The sequence below is a fragment of the Panulirus ornatus genome, chromosome 12 (genome assembly GCF_036320965.1).
Source record: "Panulirus ornatus isolate Po-2019 chromosome 12, ASM3632096v1, whole genome shotgun sequence".
Lineage (NCBI taxonomy): Eukaryota > Metazoa > Arthropoda > Malacostraca > Decapoda > Palinuridae > Panulirus > Panulirus ornatus.
Window position 1 is genome coordinate 23,064,417 of NC_092235.1, and position 21,826 is coordinate 23,086,242.

The window sequence follows — 21,826 nt, forward strand, 5'->3', positions numbered from 1 at the left end:
ACAACCCACAAACACCCCCCACAAACACCCCCCCCACCCACAAAAACAACCCACAAACACCCCCCCACCTAACAAAAACAACCCACAAACACCACCCCAACACAAAAACAACCACAAACACACCCCCACCACACAAACAACCCCCCACCCAACCCCACACACACACAAACAAACCAACCGTTCACTACTCACTTGCTTTCGTTCTTAAAGTCGTCGATTTCGTACGAGTATTGCTTGTGGGGGATGTCGTAATCATCCATCTTGGCTGGGAGAATCTCTCTCTCTGGTGATACCGGCGGGGTATAGACCTCCCCTGGAGGATAGACCATCATACTCGGGTGGGTGAAGCAAGAGGAGAGGGTCCGGCGTCTGAACCAACGCTTGCAAGAGGCGTTGGCGTACCAGTCCCTGCGTAAGAGGGAGGAGAGAGAGATATGAAGTGTTGATGAAGAGTCAGTCCCACGGGGTTAATGATGTGTGGTGAACACGGGGGTAATGTCGTGGGGGTGAACATGGGCCACGTGGTGATGTTGTGTGGTGAACACGTGCCACGTGGTAATGTCATGTGGTGAACACGGGGTAATGTCGTGGGGGTGAACATGTGGCCACGTGGTGATGTGTGGTGAACAAGTGGTAATGTCGTGTGGTGAACACGTGGCCATAGGGTGATGTCGTGTGGTGAACACGGGGTAATGTCGTGGGGGTGAACATGTGGCCACGTGGTGATGTGTGGTGAACATGTGGTAATGTCGTGTGGTGAACACGTGGCCATGGGGTGATGTGTGGTGAACACGGGGTAATGTCGTGGGGTGAACACGTGGCCACGTGGTAATGTCGTGTGGTGAACACGTGCCACGTGGTAATGTCGTGTGATGAACACGTGGCCACGTGGTAATGCCGTGTGGTGAAAACGTGCCACGTGGTAAAGCCGTGTGGTGAAAACGTGCCACGTGGTAATGTCGTGTAGTGAACACGTGCCACGTTTTGCCAACGACCTGTGGTCGGAAGGGGGGCGTGTCCATATACATACATCTTGTTCAACCGTGAACACGTGTCCCTGATCCACGAGACTTGGGTACGAAAGTGGGTCGGAAGGGATGTGAACCACAGATCAATTCCTTGTATATCAAGGCCTATGGCACAGGGTTAATTACAGACCACTTAATTACAGGGTTAATTACAGACCACTTACTTGGAAGCTGTTACAAAAATTTTGTATCAATGTATTTTTGTCCCAAAATTCTTATATATCTTTTCGAACTTCACTGTGTCCTGCTTCAAATGCTAATATTCTCTCTAGCTATCCTGTAACATGCACTAAAACCAGTGCCTCTGTTGTATAAGAAAGCCCCAAAGACTTCTCCGTGGTTTCCCCTGATCGTCCACAGACAGAACGTCGCCCCCCGTATACCACATTGTTCCAATTCGCTCTATCCCATGCACGTCTCACACTCTCCTGCATGTTCAGGCACCAGTCACTCAAAGCTACTTTCGCTCCTTCTTTCCATCTCCAGTTCGGTGTCCCCTCTTCTTGGCTCTTCCACTTATGACGTGGAAATCCTTTAATTAGCCTCTCCTCACTCATCCTCTCCATTTGTCCAAACCATTTCAGCACACTCTCTTCAGCTCTTTCTCTAAAACGGACTCTTCTTACTACCACCTCTCTCTCTCTCTCTCTCTCTCTCTCTCTCTCTCTCTCTCTCTCTCTCTCTCTCTCTCTGTAAGGGATCAACCCTCTTCACATCCACATTCTCTCCTCAAGCATTTCCAACCAAATCCACACCATCACGTACCATTTTTTTTCCAATGGCCCACGCCCCACATTCGCACAGTGGCTGTCGGGACTACCACACCCCTCCAACATACCCATCTTTGCCCCCTTGCAAACTTTAACAACATCTCTCTTTCCACACATTCCTCAATGTTTCCAGGTCTGCAGTCCCTCTCTCTCCTATCCTATGGCTCACTGTAGCATCTGAAGTTCCTATCTACTGTATGGTAACACCGCTTCCTCCATGTTCTCTCGATGGCTTTCTTATTCTTACGAAGATATGAATCAAATGTCAAAAAAAACCCTGGTCAATCTAAATGTTTGTGTCAAAACAGAATTCGATATCTTTTGGGATCTTGCTAAAAGATCCAACATGTATAAATTCATGGCTCTGTCTGTGGCTTGTCATTCACTACAAATTTATCAAGTACTAAAGATTCTCACTAGTTAAATCAACCCAAAACATGGTTTATGGAAATCTAATGATAACATCATATCCAGTTTTCAAGAATGAATAATCTAACACAATAATTATAATAATAACAATAATAAGAACAATATTAATACCACCATTTTTTTTGCTTGTTCATTAATTGTCATTGAAAAGAACAGGCTAAGAAGGTTCATGCTCTTGTACAAAGAAAGGGAGACAAATGTACCAAAAAAAAGAAATACTCATATTTTGGTATATCTTTCTTCCACTCTTTGTACGAGACACAAACCAACTTCCCTTAACCTAAAGAGAAGATAATCCGGCAGGAGGACCTAGAACGATATGGCTTAAGGGAACACAGAGCTTGTTTACGAGAAAAGGAAGAGAAAATAGGAGATAAACCAAAACTAAGAAGATTAGGGATGAGTGGAGAGAACATTTTTTGGGAAGACCAGTGACTGACCATCTCCCATAAGTCTACAAGACGCGCAGTAAGACCGCTACGTAAAAAAACACACAACCCCGTCAACTCTTCGACGGCCCCAGCACACTCACCTGAACTTGCTATAATATGTCCTGAGTCTGTCAGTGTTGATTCTATATGGTTCCCTCGGCATGTTGAAGGCCAGCTGCATCCACGGGTGGTTCAAGGCGGCTTTGACATCCATACGAATGTCAGGCTGTTGGGGGAAAAAGAGGAATTTATGGAGTGAGAAATGTATATAAACATTCTCCTTTCCAGACTATTCAGGCCTTGTATTGGGTGAACGAGGCCATTCAATCACATAGAGAGTAAACATTCTCTCTCTCTCTCTCTCTCTCTCTCTCTCTCTCTCTCTCTCTCTCTCTCTCTCTCTCTCTCTCTCTACTCGTGCGTGATCCACTGAAGCACAATGGTCTACTTCATTTGCATACCACACCATTGTTGACAGAGAGAAAAGGAATCCTGTTCTATTTACCACGCCAGATGATAGGGGAAAATCCCCCTACCAAGGATTTGTCTTTGATTCACTCCTCTTTTTCCCTCACTCTTTCCCCCCAAAATCTACCACCATCCAACACACACACACACACACACACACACACAGCCTTTAAAATACATGTGACATCAAGTAACGTCACGAAATCTGTGTAACAACGAGACCCGTTGAGAAAGGCGTGACCCACCTTGAAGACGAGGAGCTTTGCGATGAAGTCCTTAGCTTCGTTGGAGATATGGACTGAAGGCCTCCATATCGAAGCTCATCTCACCCTTCTGTACCCTCCTTAGTGTCTCTCGGTCGTTCTCACCCCTGGAGAGAGAAAGAAGAGGTAAAAAAAAAAGGTATTAATGACGAGACATACATTTGCGAAGCCACACATACCAATTAGATGTTTATACATGAAGAGTCACGTACACACACACAAACACACACACACACACACACACAAACACACACACGAGATGGGGTACTATGAGGGGAAGACTTCATCCCTTCACTGTACAAATGGGTAGTCACAAATAGGGAGACTGTACACACGCTTTGGTGAAAAGAGCGGAGGTTGTGATAATCTTTGCGACGGTGCAGTACAGCACAGCTGCAAGAGTGAATGGGACTAGAGTCAGATTTCTGAAGAAAATGGGATGACGGTGCTTGTGTTTGTTAGTCAGGTTATTTAACATTTGTATGGCTCAAAATGAGGTGTCTGAGGACAAGGTGTAATGATATAAGAATCCTTTCCATTAAGTCGAGGGAAACAAGAGTGAGTATTCGGATCTACTGAGTATCCCAAGCATGGTTTACGGGAGAGTGGTGATTGAGGAGGTGGGGGTAGTTTTAACTAAAATAATAGGGCACGTATGTGTGTGAAGCAAGACAGGAGAGGAAATGGTTACCTCAACATCTCTCTTTCACATCCTCTCCCAAACTTCTGCAGCTCCTCACATCAACTCTGCCACTAAGTCTGTGTCATCTGCAGACACAAACTGGATCCCATCCCGGGCCCACCACCCCAATACATCTGCATTTACCTCCCTCGTCATATCATCCGTGCAACTCAAAACAGCCAAGGTGACTACATACACCCTTAAGGAAGACCGACCCTCGCCGGGAACCACTTAACCTCTTCTCTTCCTACTCGCACATAGGAGTTATACAGAGCCACACACACACACAAGTGAACGAATACATAAACCATAAAAAAGACAGCATGGAAGAAGTCTATGAATAGTATAAATCCAAAAAACACCTGGGGATTTATATATGTACACCCGAAGAGCTACAAGCACTTACGGAACTTGACTGATACCAAGCCACGTACCTGAAGGGAGATGTGCCAGAGAGGAGAATGTAGGTGATGATTCCAACAGCCCACATGTCTGCAGCGTAGGTTACACCCTCTCCATTGGCCACTTCTGGAGCCACGAACTCAGGCATGCCTGAAGGGAGAAGAAACGCACGCCTGGTAAATGGGTGACTGTGGGTAGGAAAAAGTTCTTTGCTGACACTTAAAAAACGAGACAATGGAACCACACCACGGCGAACTCTGGGAGGTTGGATGATAAACATTAGGAAGAAAATACCCTTTAAATTTAGTCTATTGTTATCACATGTCTAACTCTTTGGCGAGAACAGAGCCCAACACAATAACAAACTCAGAATCACATACGCTGAGAAGCCATACGAAAACCTCCTCATACGTGTGTTTATAAGCTAAGGAAGCACAGGTGTGTATGTGTGTGTGTGTGTGTGTGTGTGTGTGTGTGTGTGTGTGTGTGTGTGAGGCTTCGAATCGTCTGGACGTAATCATTCGGGAGGGTGAGAGGCGTGCACGGGATGTGTGTATGTGTATGTGTGTGTGTGTGTGTGAGTTTTCGAATCGTCTGGACGTAAACATTCAGGAGGGTGAGAAGCGTGCACGGGATGTGTGTGTGTGTGTGTGTGTGTGTGTGTGTGTGTGTGTGTGTGTGAACAAACTTACAAAAATATCTACTTCGGATACGTCTATTCATTATCAGGGTACGTCGTGAATCACTCCTAAACTATCCATCTGGGCCAAACTGAACACACACACACACAACTTCAAGAAAGAGAGTCAAGCCATTACAGCCATGGACAAGAAATTCCCACATTATCCCTCGACCGATAACCAATCAACTCGACATAGGGATAACAAGTAGTTGACTTGAAGGATCTTTAAGCTGTTCTTACGGGGTTTCAGATAGTGTTATGATCGTAAGCTCGCCCTTCCTTACCGTAATCGAGAGGTTGTACGTCATTGATGCGAATGCGACGGGCAAGGGAGAGGTCGCCTATCTTCACCTCCAAGCCATTGGGACGCACCATCAGTATGTCTCCGATCTGTAAGGGAGGAAAGGAGGGATATGAGAGACAGCTAGGCAGCGTTTGGGACCCAGTGTTAAGGACGGGTTCAGTGAGTGAATGAGTGAGAGGAGAGACGATGGTGGGGGTTCAAAGTAAGGGAGAAAGACATTGATCAAAAGAAGCCTTTAATGGCCAGATAACATGATCATTTTATGGATAACAGATTGACATGAAGTGGGTTGGCACACGAGCAATTCTCTCCCCCCCAACCCCGACAAGTTGCAGTCGTACCCATGTGGTTAGGTTAGGTTTTCACATGGTTGTCCAACGACCATTTCGCGTTCCTTGCAGGCAACGCATGCAAGGGGAAAGCGTCTTGTGGGTCGAATACATGCAAGTACACTCAGTACCCATGCAAAATCTATTGTGGAAAGACATCTGTTAGACACGTAAACTTGATTTCTTCCTCTTAATGTTAATAAGGCCTCTGCTACAGTGTTATTCCAATAAGTAAATGATCCCTTTTGATGATATTTGAGATGTTAACTACATAAACTAAGCTGGTGACACCAGAAAGACGTAGATAAAGGGTGGACTATCCTAAACGATAGGCGGGGGCAATACAGTGTTAACAAGCCAGGCACAAGTGCTATCAAGAAGAAAGGATAAGGAAATTTGGGAAGGACTGTTAAGCAGTCCATAATGTTTGTGATCACTGGGTGTAGCACAGCCATTCAAACTGTAGGAACCCCTTGGGGAAGGGGGATCCTTGGGTGGTTATGAAATAAAAACAAGGACCCCTTGGAGAAGGAGGTCCTTGGGGGGGGAGGAGGGTTATAATAACCTGGGGTGGTTATAAACCAAAAACAGGTGCCCCTGGAGAAGGTGACTTGGACGTGTTATAAAACAAGGACAAAGGTGACCTAGAGCTGTTATAAAAAACAAAAACAAAAGCAAACAATCATAGCAAAGACCACAAACAGAACACTATGAATTCTGAAAAAAAAAAAACCACTTTGTCTTACATTGAGTCCCAAGTGGGCTATGCACAGGTCGTGCATGTATTCCAGGGCCAGGAGAACCTGTCTCATGTACACACAGACTTCGTACTCTGTCAAGTACCTTCGCTGGGTTAACGCAGACAGCAGCTCACCCCCACCGCACCTAAAGGTTTGCAGTTAAGGAAAATACAAATGGAAAAAAAAAAGGAAAATAATATGATCTCTTTAGAGGACACAGTATAACTCTACACAAAGAAAGGAACAGAATGGGACGGAAGACACGAAGAAGGAAGACTAATGATTAGCAAAAAAAAAAGATGAAAAGAAAATTGTGTACCATCAAATACTTTGTGTATAAGAATATGAGAAGATAATATATAGACCTCATAACCAGTATAAAAAGAGTACATGAGATGGACATTCGATAATCTAAATTCGAGAGGACTCACACACTGCAAAGTACACTATGTTATCATACCATGAATGGAAGGACAACTATGGAGATAATGTAAGGCGAAGAAAATGGGAAGAGGAGAGTACAAAGTATGGAAAATCCATGTTTAAAAGACGACGAGAGATGATCAAACGAGCTTAATGCACAGTTAGACCCCACTGAAACACCAGATGAACACCACAACAACCCCACCCCTCCTTGACCAAAACCCACACATACAACCCACACACTTATACTACTGATCTCAGACGAACGTATAACAGACACATATCCTTTCCCAAACGCGACCCACCCTCCCACTGATGAGGCTACTGCGTTACCCCTCTACATGGAATGAAGCAATTGTGAACCCTTATTTACTATCGATACTGAAGAGAAGACAGGACACAACAGCAAGTTGGCTGGCCACGTCTCCGAAGATCATCCAAGCTATTCGTGTCAGATCTCTACCTTACATTTACACAAGCTACCCCTTATCTACACCACCCTCTCACTCTACTTTCTACCCCTTCCACGACCCTCTCATTCATCTTTCTACCCCTCCCATTACCCCTCTCACTCTCTCTAAGCCTCCTACTCCACTTTCTACCCCTCCCCTTACCCCTCTCACTCTCCCTATCCCTCCCACGACCCTCTCACCCCTTTGTACCCCTTCCATTATCCCTCTCACTCTCTCTACCCCTCCCACTCCTTTCTACCCCTCCCAATACCCCTCTCACTCTCCCTACACCTCCCACGACCCTCTCACTCCACTTTCTACCCCTTCCATTACCCCTCACACACTCTCTACCCTTCCCACGACCCTCACTACCCCTCCCACTCCACTTCCTACCCCTCCCTCGACCCTCTCACTCCACTTTCTACACCCCCACTACCCTCTCACTCCACTTTCTACACCCCCACTACCCTCTCACTCCACTTTCTACACCCCCACTACCCTCTCACTCTCTCTCTACCCCTCCCACGACCGTCTCACACACCCCCACCCCACACATCTATTCTACCACAGTTGTGTTATCTGAGACAAAGAGGATACAGTTCAGTAACGAGGACCATGTTCTTGGGCCCCTCGTACGCGTCGTAGAGCCGCACTATGTTCTTACAGGTGTTAAGGTAATTCATGACGTCATACTCGTTGTGCATCCAGGACTTGAAGTTGTCCTTGCCCCACATGCTCTTGGCGGCGAGGTTGCGGCCTAGGGAAGATAAGATAAGATAAGATAAGTTAAGGGCTGGGTGAGTCACGCGCTGTGAGGGGGAGGGAGAGAGGAAGGGAGGGAGGGAGAGAGAGAGAGAGAGAGAGAGAGAGAGAGAGAGAGAGAGAGAGAGAGAGAGAGAGAGAGAGAGAGAGAGAGAGAGAGAGAGAGAGAGAGAGAGAGAGAGAGAGAGAGAGAGAGAGAGAGAGAGAGAGAGAATAGGTTTATAAATATATACAGAGAGAGAGAGAGAGAGAGAGAGAGAGAGAGAGAGAGAGAGAGAGAGAGAGAGAGAGAGAGAGAGAGAGAGAGAGAGAACCAATACAGCCGTGGATATGATGCCGAAAATCAACGTATAGAGATATAAACAAAACAATAACATCAGACTCCAATCTGCATCGCTCTGAGGCAACAAACACATATTTGCCATCATCTGCTTCAAGGAATTTGATGCGCTAAGGGCTATAATAATATTTTCTTTTGCGGGTACAGGGCTTTGTCGTCCTCTGGGATTTTGTTGGCAAAGAGCCTCAGGGATATCTGGTAACATCATACATCCCAATAGAAAAAAAATAAATCCTGTGCAGCTGGAACGAGGAAGGAGAAGAGGGAGACCAAATTGGAGGTGGAAAGATGGAGTGAAAAAGATTTTGTGTGATCGGGGCCTGAACATGCAGGAGGGTGAAAGGAGGGCAAGGAATAGAGTGAATTGGAGCGATGTGGTATACAGGGGTTGACGTGCTGTCAGTGGATTGAATCAAGGCATGTGAAGCGTCTGGGGTAAACCATGGAAAGCTGTGTAGGTATGTATATTTGCGTGTGTGGACGTGTGTATGTACGTGTGTATGGGGGTTGGGCCATTTCTTTCGTCTGTTTCCTCGCGCTACCTCGCAAACGCGGGAGACAGCGACAAAGTATAAAAAAAAAAAAATAAAAAAAATGTATATATATATATATATATATATATATATATATATATATATATATATATATATATTATATATATATATCTGTGGTATTATACTTTTAAATCCAAAGGAAGACTGAATATCCATTCTCGCTCATCATATTACATAAATGCTTTAGGTAAATATAATTCACTTTATCTGTGAAATACTGGACCATCCACTATTCCAAATAGTCCCAGTGTTGTCACGTATATATATATATATATATATATATATATATATATATATATATATATATATATATATATATATATATATATGGGTACTATCTAAACTTTCCATCAGTGGCTATTCTGTATTCGTTAGAGATAGCTATTCTGACCTGAATCTTCTAAAAAAAAGGAAAATAATGACGATATTACAATACACCATCGTATTTTAGTCTGTCAGCAACATATTCGTAAGAAACCATACAGCGCTATCCATGTCTCTTAACGAAGAGCGACGCTCTACACAAACCATGGCTATGAAGAAAACGCACTGGAGGTAACACCTTTACACAAACTATGGCTATGAAGAAAACGGACTGGAGTTAACACCTTTACACAAACTATGGCTATGAAGAAAACGGACTGGAGTTAACACCGTTACACAAACTATGGCTATGAAGAAAACGGACTGGAGTTAACACCTTTACACAAACTATGGCTATGAAGAAAACGGACTGGAGGTAACACCTTTAGACAAACCATGGCTATGAAGAAAACGGACTGGAGGTAACACCTTTACACAAACCATGGCTATGAAGAAAACGGACTGGAGGTAACACCTTTACACAAACCATGGCTATGAAGAAAACGGACTGGTGGTAACACCTTTACACAAACCATGGCTATGAAGAAAACGGACTGGAGGTAACACCTTTACACAAACCATGGCTATGAAGAAAACGGACTGGAGGTAACACCTTTACACAAACCATGGCTACGAAGAAAACGGACTGGAGTTAACACCTTTACACAAACTATGGCTATGAAGAAAACGGACTGGAGGTAACACCTTTACACAAACCATGGCTATGAAGAAAACGGACTGGAGGTAACACCTTTACACAAACCATGGCTATGAAGAAAACGGACTGCAGGTAACACCTTTACACAAACCATGGCTATGAAGAAAACGGACTGGAGGTAACACCTTTACACAAACCATGGCTATGAAGAAAACGGACTGGAGGTAACACCTTTACACAAACCATGGCTATGAAGAAAACGGACTGGAGGTAACACCTTTACACAAACCATGGCTATGAAGAAAACGGACTGGAGTTAACACCTTTACACAAACTATGGCTATGAAGAAAACGGACTGGAGGTAACACCTTTACATGGCTATGAAGAAAACGGACTGGAGGTCACAAGGTGTTAAGTTCAGAGGACTAACCTAACCCCAACATGGCCTACTTTGAGGTTACGTAAGATCAGTCCATAACAGAGCCATCCATACCTTATATCACAACCAGATTCGACATTTTTTTTTTTCCCCTCCCGGTGCCACTGACCTCAATTTCATGACCTGACCTCAGCTGACCTCGCTATTAGCTGTGACAGCCTCGTGTCTGACTCCTAGCCATCCATCTATGGCACTATCTCATACCTCACACCTCATACCTTACCATGAGTGTAGCCAGACGCCTCACTCCATCTCTTAACCCCTTCCCACTACCCTCATTAAGTCTCACCCTATGCCACACACTCCATTTTCTATCATCAGTGTACTTCCATGCTTTCAAACCATGTTCCTTGCCGCACGCCCCCCGTATACCATCCATCCCTCAATCTTATTATCCCAGCCTCTCGTCCTACGCCCCCAAGCTCCCACACAGCACGATGGCCCCAGAATTGGCCCTGGGGCGCCTCCGCCACACACCACACCACACCTGTATGATGCTCCACACAGTGGTAGATGACGCCCTGCGTGCCACGGCCGAGCTCGTCTCCAATGTCGTAATGATCTTCGAGAGTTCCACGCCGGTGGTTGATATCCACTTGGCGTCCCATGCCTGGCGCACTCCAGTAGAAGCCTGTGTCGTCTTCCTCGACGTGGACCATGCACTGTTGAGGGAGGATGAGAGAGGAGAAAGGGGAGAGTCAGTTGGTGGCGGGGTTGGAGTTCGGCGCTGGAACATCGAAGTGAGTTCGAGTGATGGGTCGTGGGAGGTGACTGTGGCAGTGTGGTGGTCTAGGTGTAAAAGCTGTGCCACAGATGTGGTTGGCATACGGTCGTGGGAGGTGACTGTGGCAGCAGTGTGGTGGTCCAGGTGTAAAAGCTATGCCACAGATGTGGTTGGCATACGGTCGTGGGAGGTGACTGTGGCAGCAGTGTGGTGGTCCAGGTGTAAAAGCTGTGCCACAGATGTGGTTGGCACAGTTTGTGCAAGAGGTGTGTGGCTAAGTGTGGTCTACAGTCAATGTTGGTTTTTGTTTATTTTTTGTCCTTCTTTACGTCTGTGAGATTCACTAAATTCATGGTGAATATTCGTGAATGGTCAGAGGGTCAGCAAATGTGTACCTGTTTACCACTGCCTGACCATGTAGGTGTCATGCAGAAACGTCTATGGATGAGATTATACAGAAAACTAATACTAGTAATGAATGAGCACTCCGTTTTCTATCCACCTACTTGAAATGGAGCTCCCCAATCACCAACTCATTCATTCATGCCCTTGTCTAACCACTTATCCATTTATCTTAACCCCATAACTACTTCCATAGCTCCAACCACGTCCTTTCTCATCAACCAAGTAACACTCATCTACTCCCTGAGTAACAGGTAACTCTACCAGGTAACTGGTAACTTTACCAGGTAACTGGTAACTTTACCAGGTAACCCTAACCCATCCTCAGGGAATATATAACATCCTCACCTCACCAATTCACTCACGGACGCGAAACCTTCATACACACAAACGGAGTCTTACAACCCACTTTCATCTACTCCCTGAGTAACAGGTAACTCTACCAGGTAACAGGTAACTTGACCAGGTAACCCTAACCCATCCTCAGGGAATATACAACATCCTCACCTCACCAATTCACCCTAGGACACACCAGCGGAGTCTTACAACCCACGTTCAACAGACTCTGTCCCTCAAACACGATCCCTCTCTACTCGAAGACCTCGACGCGACTTACAGAAGAATGGACGCTGCCAGCGACGTTGACGGCAGAGACGGAGTACAAGCCAGCATCCTTGGTCGAGATGCCGTTGAAGTTGAGCACGTACCAATCAGGATCCGTGTACGACGGCTGCAAGACACAGGGGGAAGGAGAGAGCTGGTTTATGATTGGCTGCAAGGCACAGGGGGGAGGAAAGAATTGGTTTATGATTGGCTGCAAGACACAGGGGAGGAAAGAATTGGTTTATGATTGGCTGCAAGGCACAGGGGAGGAAAGAATTAGTTTATGATTGGCTGTAAGACACTGGGGGAGGAAAGAATTGGTTTATAATTGGCTGCAAGACACACGGGAGGAAAGAATTGCTTTATGATTGGCTGTAAGACACAAAAGGGAAGGAAAGAATTGGTTTATGATTGGCTGCAAGGCACAGGGGGAGGAAAGAATTGGTTTCTGATTGGCTGCAAGGCACAGGGGAAGTAAAGCACTGGTTTATGATTGGCTGCAAGGCACAGGGGAAGTAAAGCACTGCTTTATGATTGGTTATCGTCTGATAGACGCACTGAGGCCTCCATGGCACATACTGATAAGATAAAGAGATATAAAGACACTGAGATTCACGTATGTGAGAGTGAGTAACTATAATGATGGATGGGTAGTAATACCCAGGCAGGCACAAAGACACAGAGAGAGAGAGAGAGAGAGAGAGAGAGAGAGAGAGAGAGAGAGAGAGAGAGAGAGAGAGAGAGAGAGTTAGAGATACAGACAGATAAGATAAAGAGATACAGAGTCAGATAGATAGATACATACAGACAGATAGCTATAGATAGCTAGATATGGAGAGAGAGAGAGAGAGAGAGAGAGAGAGAGAGAGAGAGAGAGAGAGAGAGAGAGAGAGAGAGAGAGAGAGACATCATCCCTCCCTCACTTAGTAACTCACCCTCAGCCGGAAGGATGGGATGATGGGCTCCCAGTCCCTGTACCACTTGACCTCGCACGTAGGATAACCCGAGATCCTACACATGATCTTGCCCGAGGTGTTGGCCTTCAGGTGGATCTCCTCCAGCGGCTGGAGGACACGTGGGTACTCGGAGAGAGCCAACTTGATGCGTTGCCTCGATTCTCCATGCTCGTTGGTCACAATGCACTCGTAGGCGCCCACGTCCGACTCCGTCATCCTATAGGACATGTAAGGGGAGTTATAGGGAATGGATGATCCTATATCTATAATAGTTTGTGTAACACACGCCTCCATCATCCTATAGCAGGTTTGAGGGGAGTTATAGGGATTGGATGATCCTATATCTATAATAGTTTGTGTAACACACGCCTCCATCATCCTAGACTCCGTCATCCTATAGGAGATTAAGGAATTATAGGTATGCATAATCCTATATCTATAATAGTTTGTTACACACGCCTCCGTTATACGAATGAATAATCCCATATCTATAATAGTTTATAACACACGCCTCCGTCATCCTATAGGAGATTTAGGGATTATAGGGATGAATAATCCTATATCTATAACCGTTTATAAAACAGTGGCTCAACACTTGTCAGGTTATGAAGAAAAATAGGAGGGGCAAAATGCTGAATTTCTTGAGTTCTTGGTGTGTTTTTGTAGAAAATGGTGAATGTTATTCATAACTGAATTAGTTCACGTTAACTGAACATCATGAACATCTTGTGTGAAGGGTGGGGTTTGAAGTGTGGCTCAAAGACGAAACTGTAAAAACGAGTGAAACCACACCACGTTATAAACGTGGAAGAAATATAGATATTCAATGAGGTCTATAATATATATATATATATATATATATATATATATATATATATATATATATATATATATATATATATAGGGGAAGTGTTTTCTTTTTTCTTTGAATAATCCTATTCCTCTATCTCTCCATGAAGTGAAGTTGGGAAGTCGTATCATACCTACCTCCTCCAACTTTGTGCAAGACCTCAAACATATACCAGCATCTTAGGCCAAAAAGACGCCCTTTCCCTTCCACTTCCACTCCCATTAACTCTCTCAATTGTCGACTCTTTTCGACCATAGACGACCCCCCGTCAAAACCCCTCTAATCAACCCTTTCCAATCCGTCGACCTCCTGTAACTTCCACTCCCATCCACTCTTTCCAATCGCTGGTCCCCGTAAATTCCACTCCCATCCACTCTTTTCGACCGTCGACTCCACTCTAACCTCCCGCTCCTCAAGAAGAAGAAGGAGGAGGAGGACCACCAACTCTACCTCCTCCTTCACCCCCAGCGACGCCTCCTTCAACCCACCTGTCTATGAAGAGGCAAATCTCGCCCGTGGGCTCGTGGGTGAAAGTGTAGCGACTCCCGCCACCGAAGTCGAGGGGCGCGTCGTTGCGCAGGAACCTGACCTTGGGCTGCGGGTACCCGTAAGCGTACCACTTGACGTACGCGTTGAAGCCCTTGAGACCGTACTGCGTATCGTGGTCTAGACGCAGGAACCGCGGGGCAGCGTAGTAGTTTCCGCGGTCGTCGCGACTGATCCTAAAGCCTTCGGGGACGTCTGGTCCCTCGCCCTTGTACTCGTAGTTCGGGTCCATCTTGGGTTCGTAGTTGATGGGCGGCAGTTCCAGCTTGTGCCTGGAGGAGGAAGAGAGCGACAGGTTATGGAAGCGAGGCGAGTGCAAAAGCCCGCCCCTCACCGACGGGGGAATGGTGTTCGGGAGGGTTAGAAGGACGTGGGATGGAGGAGAGATGGGTGAGGGGATGGATACGTGGGATGGAGGAGAGATGGGTGAGGGGATGGATACGTGGGATGGAGGAGAGATGGGTGAGGGGATGGATACGTGGGATGGAGGAGAGATGGGTGAGGGGATGGATACGTGGGATGGAGGAGAGATGGGTGAGGGGCATGGATATACCCCTCCTTTTTCGTGACTAAAGAGCATTGTTTACCTTCGGCCTAATGTTAGATACGAGCGAGCAGTCTGTTAATTGGGTGCAGTTCTAACATTTGCCAGCAAGACACTTTGTCTCCTTTACTGTTCGACTAAGGAAGGGGCCTGTGACCCTTGTAGCTAGAGCGACAGTAAAATATAAGGACAACGGCAAAGCAAACAAGATGTCTACTGGCACGTTAGTAAAATATTCCATTCAAGTATTTGGATAAGGAAATATTCACATAAAAAAAACTATTCACATCCTTGAGAAAACTAGAAAATACTTCTCAAGTTCGGTCACTGGGCTCGTAAGAAGCACCAAGAACGAATGGAGAAGGTCCAGAGAAGGGCAAAATAACTCAAGTTTACGGTGACACGTTTGATTGAAGGCAACCGTACAACCGTGTTCTTCACAACCTCCCAAGGTTATTTGAAGGCAACCGTACAACCGTGTTCTTCAAAACCTCCCAAGGTTATAAGGAATTACGTTCACATGACTTTTACAGTGGCGAGATCAATGTGATGATAAATGGAAGATAGAAGGTGAAAAGAGACATGGGAAAGATGGGGAAGGTGGGTGTCTTAATTCCAGGTAACACAAGCGAGAGGGGCCTTCCTTACCTGTAGGTCATGACGTAGGGAGACGGCTCGGAAACTCCGTGTTTGTTGGCCACGCGAACCCGGAACTTATAGTCGCTCTTGGGGAGGAGGCTGGTGATGTCCACGCCACAACCAATGATGCCTGAAGAACCCCACAAAATATTCATGTTTACAACCTTTGGTCTGACCTGAGAATCCTCCTTCCTCCTCCTCCTCTTTGATCCCTGAGAATCCCTCTTCCTCCTCCTCTTTGATCCCCTGAGAATCCCTTCTCCTCCTCCTCCTCTTTGACCCCCTGAGAATCCTTTCTCTCCTCCTTGATCCCCTGAGAATCCTTTCTCCTCCTCCTCCTCGTCTTTGATCCCCTGAGAATCCTCCTTCCTTCTCCTCCTCCTCTTTGATCCCCTGAGAATCCTCCTCCTCCTCCTCTATGATCTCCTAAGAATCCTTCTTCCTCTTTGATCTCCTCAGAATCCTGCTGGCATTTTCTTATCTTTCACTGGTTTTCTATTTCCCTCTCTGCTTCTTATCCTATCTCATGTATTCTTTAAATTCTACTTCTACTTTGTAACACTGCATTGACCTATAGCCATACCTTCATTCATTTTTTGTTAATTGTTCACCAACTTCAACTATTCTATCTTAATCATCCTATCTTTCTGAAAGGCTCTGAGCTTTCCAACACCTCTTCCCACGTAACATCCACAGCATAAACACAATGTGAAAAACCATACTTACCCTCAGTTAAAGAACTCTATCTATATACATAAAATTAACCCTTTCTCATCTTACACTTTCCCTTGTGTATCTCTTTCCCTCTCTCATACTTGCTCGCTACTTCTTGCATAAGAAGTAAATGGAAACAAATGATTGGGTATGACAGGTGTGAAAAAAAAAATCCTCCTCCTCACTTGGCCCTTTCCTTTGTTCCTTCTTTTGGAAGACAGTACAGATGGGGAAGGTTTCCAGCCCTTATTCCTCACCTACAACATGCAGGAGAGGTCTGGGGATGTCCTCTTTCTCCTCTATCCCCAGGGGTCATACCTACGACGAGTTGACCCATCTTTGTACCTATCCTGTACACACTATCCCTTCATACACCATGATTAAAGAGTCGTTCTCCCTCATCCAATCGTGACAAGACCTGCTCTCCCTCATCCATGTCAACGGCATCCATGTCTCTCACTCCTGACAAGGACATAGTCTCCTTCACCTACCCTAAAAACAAACAAACAAAATAAACAATAATAACACCCTTGTCTTCATTTGTCCTGACACAGACACACAGGACTCCTCCTCCTCCTCCTCCTCTTGCTGAGGAGAAGGCCTCCTTTACCTCCCCTGACACAAAAACAACAACAACAACAACAACACGCCTGTCTTCATCATCATCTATCCCGACACACACACACACACACACACACACACGTCCCTCACTCCAACTTCCATCCTCCAGACGGTGACACCGACCCGACCCTCTCCTCTCCCACGTCCTCCTCCCACTTCGTCGTCCGTCCTCACCTGTCCTGACGGTGACCCAGTCGCCTTCGGGGCACTCGCACATCTCCACCTGGTAGGTGACGGGCTTGGTTGGGGGCGTGCTGAGGTAGGGCATCCAGGTGATGGTGGCGCGCCGGTCGGAGAGCGCGCTGATCATCGGCTTGTCTGGGAGAGGCATGGGGACGCCGGAGCGTCGGAGCCTGTCGAACCCTTGGTATTCATCGCCAACGGGTCGCTTCTTGCGGCTCGTCAAGGCTGAGGGAGGGGAATCGAACGAGGGGATCAATAAAACATAAAGGGCATTGCACTCGTCAGGCAAGAATCAAACCATCTTAAAATCCAAACCATCTTAAAATCTTAAGTCTATATTTCTTTTTTTTTTTTTTTTACAGTAGTCTCACATGTCCCTCCTTCCATTTTCTGTCGTTGGTTCTCAATGCTTAGCTTCGCGACGTCTTAGAACTCTGGCGACGAAGGAGTTTCAAGCTTCCCGAAGGTGAATTGATGCTAATGGTCAACATTAACACAAAGACTCGCTAACTCTAACATGGATTGCATGCTAACCTCTCGTCTTCTACCCAGTGGAAGGTAAACTCTCGTCTTCTACTTAGTGGAAGGTAAACTCTCGTCTTCTACCCAGTGGAAGGTAAACTCTCGTCTTTGGAAGGTAAACTCTCGTCTTCTACCCAGTGGAAGGTAAACTCTCTTTTACCTAGTGGAAGGTAAACTCTCCTCTACCTAGTGGGAAGTAAACTCTCATCTTCTACCCAGTGGAAGGTAAACTCTCTTTTACCTAGTGGAAGGTAAACTCTCCTCTACCTAGTGGGAAGTAAACTCTCATCTTCTACCCAGTGGAAGGTAAACTCTCATCTTCTACCTAGTGGGAGGTAAACTCTTATCTACCCAGTGGAAGGTAAACTCTCATCTTCTACTCAGTGGAAGGTAAACTCTCATCTTCTACCCAGTGGAAGGTAAACTCTCATCTTCTACCCAGTGGAAGGTAAACTCTCGTCTTCTACGCAGTGGAAGGTAAACTCTCGTCTTCTACCTAGTGGAAGGTAAACTCTCGTCTTCTACCCAGAGGAAGGTAAACTCTCATCTTCTACCCAGTGGAAGGTAAACTCTCATCTTCTACTCAGTGGAAGGTAAACTCTCATCTACCCAGTGGAAGGTAAACTCTCATCTTCTACCCAGTGGAAGGTAAACTCTCGTCTTCTACGCAGTGGAAGGTAAACCCTCGTCTTCTACCTAGTGGAAGGTAAACCCTTGTCTCCTACCTAGTGGAAGGTAAACCCTCGTCTTTTACCTAGTGGAAGGTAAACCCTCGTCTTCTACCTAGTGGAAGGTAAACCCTCGTCTCCTACGCAGTGGAAGGTAAACCCTCGTCTTCTACCTAGTGGAAGGTAAACCCTCGTCTCCTACCTAGTGGAAGGTAAACTCTCGTCTTCTACGCAGTGGAAAGGTAGGGAAGAACAGTAAACCCTGCATGACTCGAGCCTAACAATTCATGACAATTTCATCTAGATGGTTTTCAGAGGAAATTAAACCTAACCTTACCAACGATAGTTACTGTAAACAATGACATACACATGATGACGTCACATGATGACGTCTACTAAGCAGACTACTTAAGCCCCCGATTATTAAGTGTCTATCATCCTTATAAGTAGGTATATTTAAGTAAACGAAAGTACATTATAAGTAGGTGTATGTGAGTAAACGAAAGTACATTATAAGTAGGTGTATTTAAGTAAACGAAAGTACATTATAAGTAGGTGTATTCAAGTAAACGAAAGTACATTATAAGTAAGTGTATTCAAGTAAACGAAAGTACATTATAAGTAAGTGTATTCAAGTAAACGAAAGTACATTATAAGTAGGTGTATTTAAGTAAACGAAAGTACATTATAAGTAGGTGTATTCAAGTAAACGAAAGTACATTATAAGTAGGTGTATTCAAGTAAACGAAAGTACATTATAAGTAGGTGTATTTAAGTAAACGAAAGTACGCCCGATAACACGAACGGTCGATACCACGAGCGACGCCCGATAACACGAACGCCCCGATACCTGTGGTACAACACGAACGCCCGAACCCACGAACGCCCCGATACCGCTGGTACAAAACGAACGCCGGAACCCACGAACGCCCCGATACCGTTGGTACAAAACGAACGGCCGAACCCACGAACGCCCCGATACCGTTGGTACAACACGAACGCCCGAACCCACGAATGCCCGAACCCACGAACGCCCCGATACCGTTGGTACAACACGAACGCCCGAACCCACGAACGCCCCGATCTCCGGTGGTACTTACTCTCACAGATGAGTTTGCCGTGGCACGAAGCCTCGCCATGATCATTCCAGGCCTTCAGCTGGTACAAGCCGGCGTCTTCACTGCTGACGTGGCTGACGGTGAGTCGAACCAGGCCCTCCGAGTCCCTCTCAATGATGACCCGGTTCCTGAAGGAGGTGACGAAGGATCTATTGAAGGAGGTGACGAAGGATCTATTGAAGGAGGTGACGAAGGATCTATTGAAGGAGGTGACGAAGGATCTATCGAAGGAGGTGACGAAGGATCTATTGAAGGAGGTGACGAAGGATCTATTGAAGGAGGTGACGAAGGATCTATTGAAGGAGGTGACGAAGGACCTATTGAAGAAGGAGGTGACGAAGGGAGGTCCTGGCTTGATGAGGGTGGCAAATGAGGAGGAGGAGGAGGAGGATGGATGATGGAGTTGAAGGAAATGCTATTCATTTCCTGTCTATACTAACTATACATGGTTAAAAGCTATCTATATAGATAGGGAGGGGGTGGGGGGTATCCAAGCTAAATCACAGTCTATACTAACTATACAAGGTCGAAAGCTATCTATAGAGATAGGGGGGGCATCCAAGCTAAATCATAGCTGATCTCCAGGTGGAGGCTGGTGTGAGGTGTCTTGTGTGTCATACGTATATAGCTTAAGTTGGGGCACTCCACACCGTGACCTGGAAGCTATCATTAGCCTAGCTATAAGAGGGTTGTGTCTTTGTCTTTCTCCCATTACTTCAATTGCTACTAACACTGCTTGGGCAAATGAGAATAGTGTTGGTGTGTGTGTGTGTGTGTGTGTGTGTGTGTGTGTGTGTTCGTTGTATGCTCTCACACACAAGGGTAATTTCAGGAAAGATAAGAGCTCCAATATATTATACATCGTCTCGCCTCCCGACGTGTGTGTGTGTGTGTGTGTGCGTGTGTGTGTGTGTGGGAGGTAAACCCTCCTCCCCTTGTTTTCTTTTCATAGTGTAGACGGAGGGACTTAGCTCTTCGTTGATCACGTGGGATATATATATATATATATACAGAGTCTGGCCATCCTTCATGATGGGAAAAGAAAAAACCATTTTCAAAATTCCATAGTTGAAGACGTGGGTCAAAATAAAATATAAGTATTGAATATCATAGAGTGGTTCTAAGTGCATAACTAGCAGATCTATGTTTCTCCTTAGCCAGCGGGTTCAGGAATAAATGGTCACATAATATATGGTCATAGAATACCCAGTCCACAATCACAGGCCTAGCCTTTCATCCTCTATTCACTGAATGTCCAGTCCACACTCACAGGCCTAGCCTTTCATCCTCTATTCACTGAATGTCCAGTCCACACTCACAGGCCTAGCCTTTCATCCTCTATTCACTGAATGTCCAGTCCACACTCACAGGCCTAGCCTTTCATCCTCTATTCACTGAATGTCCAGTCCACACTCACAGGCCTAGCCTTTCATCCTCTATTCACTGAATGTCCAGTCCACACTCACAGGCCTAGCCTTTCATCCTCTATTCACTGAATGTCCAGTCCACACTCCTTCACATTTCCTGTCCCAGATAATGAAAAGTCAGTACAACACAAGAGTTGGACTGACCCAGTGTATCTGGCGTGCCTACATTTTACGATATAGGTGCTGAAATGACCTTCCCTCAGGATGTGGAGTCAAACTGGGAGAAGAGTTGGCACCATCAATTCATTCACCTCGAAAGAGAACTTATTCACCTCGAAAGAGAACTTATTCATCTCGAGAGTGAACTTATTCACCTTAAGAGAACTTATTAACCTTAAGAAAGAACTTATTCACCTCGAAAGAGAACTTATTCATCTCGAGAGTGAACTTATTCACCTTAAGAGAACTTATTCACCTCGAAAGAGAACTTATTCACCTCGAAAGAGAACTTATTCACCTCGAGAGTGAACTTATTCACCTCGAAAGAGAACTTATTCACCTCGAAAGAGAACTTATTCACCTCGAAAGAGTACTTATTCACCTCGAAAGAGAACTTATTCACCCGGAAAGACTTACCAGGTCATGTGTGTATGACGTGTCTGGCGTTGGTAGAGTTGGATTAAACAACCTTGATTACCCTAATTAAGGATTAATGGTTTCTAAATAACCTCGACTGTCCATGATACAGAGCATGTGAAACTTTCATTAACCTCTTATGTAACACGTAAGGTCGTTTTCCACGGTATATTCTAATGTTCCGTACGACCATGAGGCTATGTAAATTCCGTA

General features: G+C 45.6%; 1 protein-coding gene across 2 annotated transcripts in view; it reads right to left on the bottom strand.

Annotated features, from left to right (window-relative positions):
- Window positions 1–3,502, bottom strand: part of LOC139751861 (protein Obscurin-like) — a 34,888-nt gene extending 31,386 nt beyond the window's left edge. For both annotated transcript variants that reach the window (XM_071667502.1, XM_071667501.1), the window contains exons 1-3: window positions 3,372–3,502; window positions 2,760–2,884; window positions 193–408 (exon numbers count right to left, since the gene is read on the bottom strand). In XM_071667502.1, coding sequence (XP_071523603.1) covers window positions 193–408; window positions 2,760–2,872 — 329 coding nt within the window. In that variant the 5' untranslated portion in view covers window positions 2,873–2,884; window positions 3,372–3,502. The remainder of the gene's footprint in view (window positions 1–192; window positions 409–2,759; window positions 2,885–3,371) is intronic.
- Between the last annotated feature and the right edge of the window lie 18,324 nt (window positions 3,503–21,826).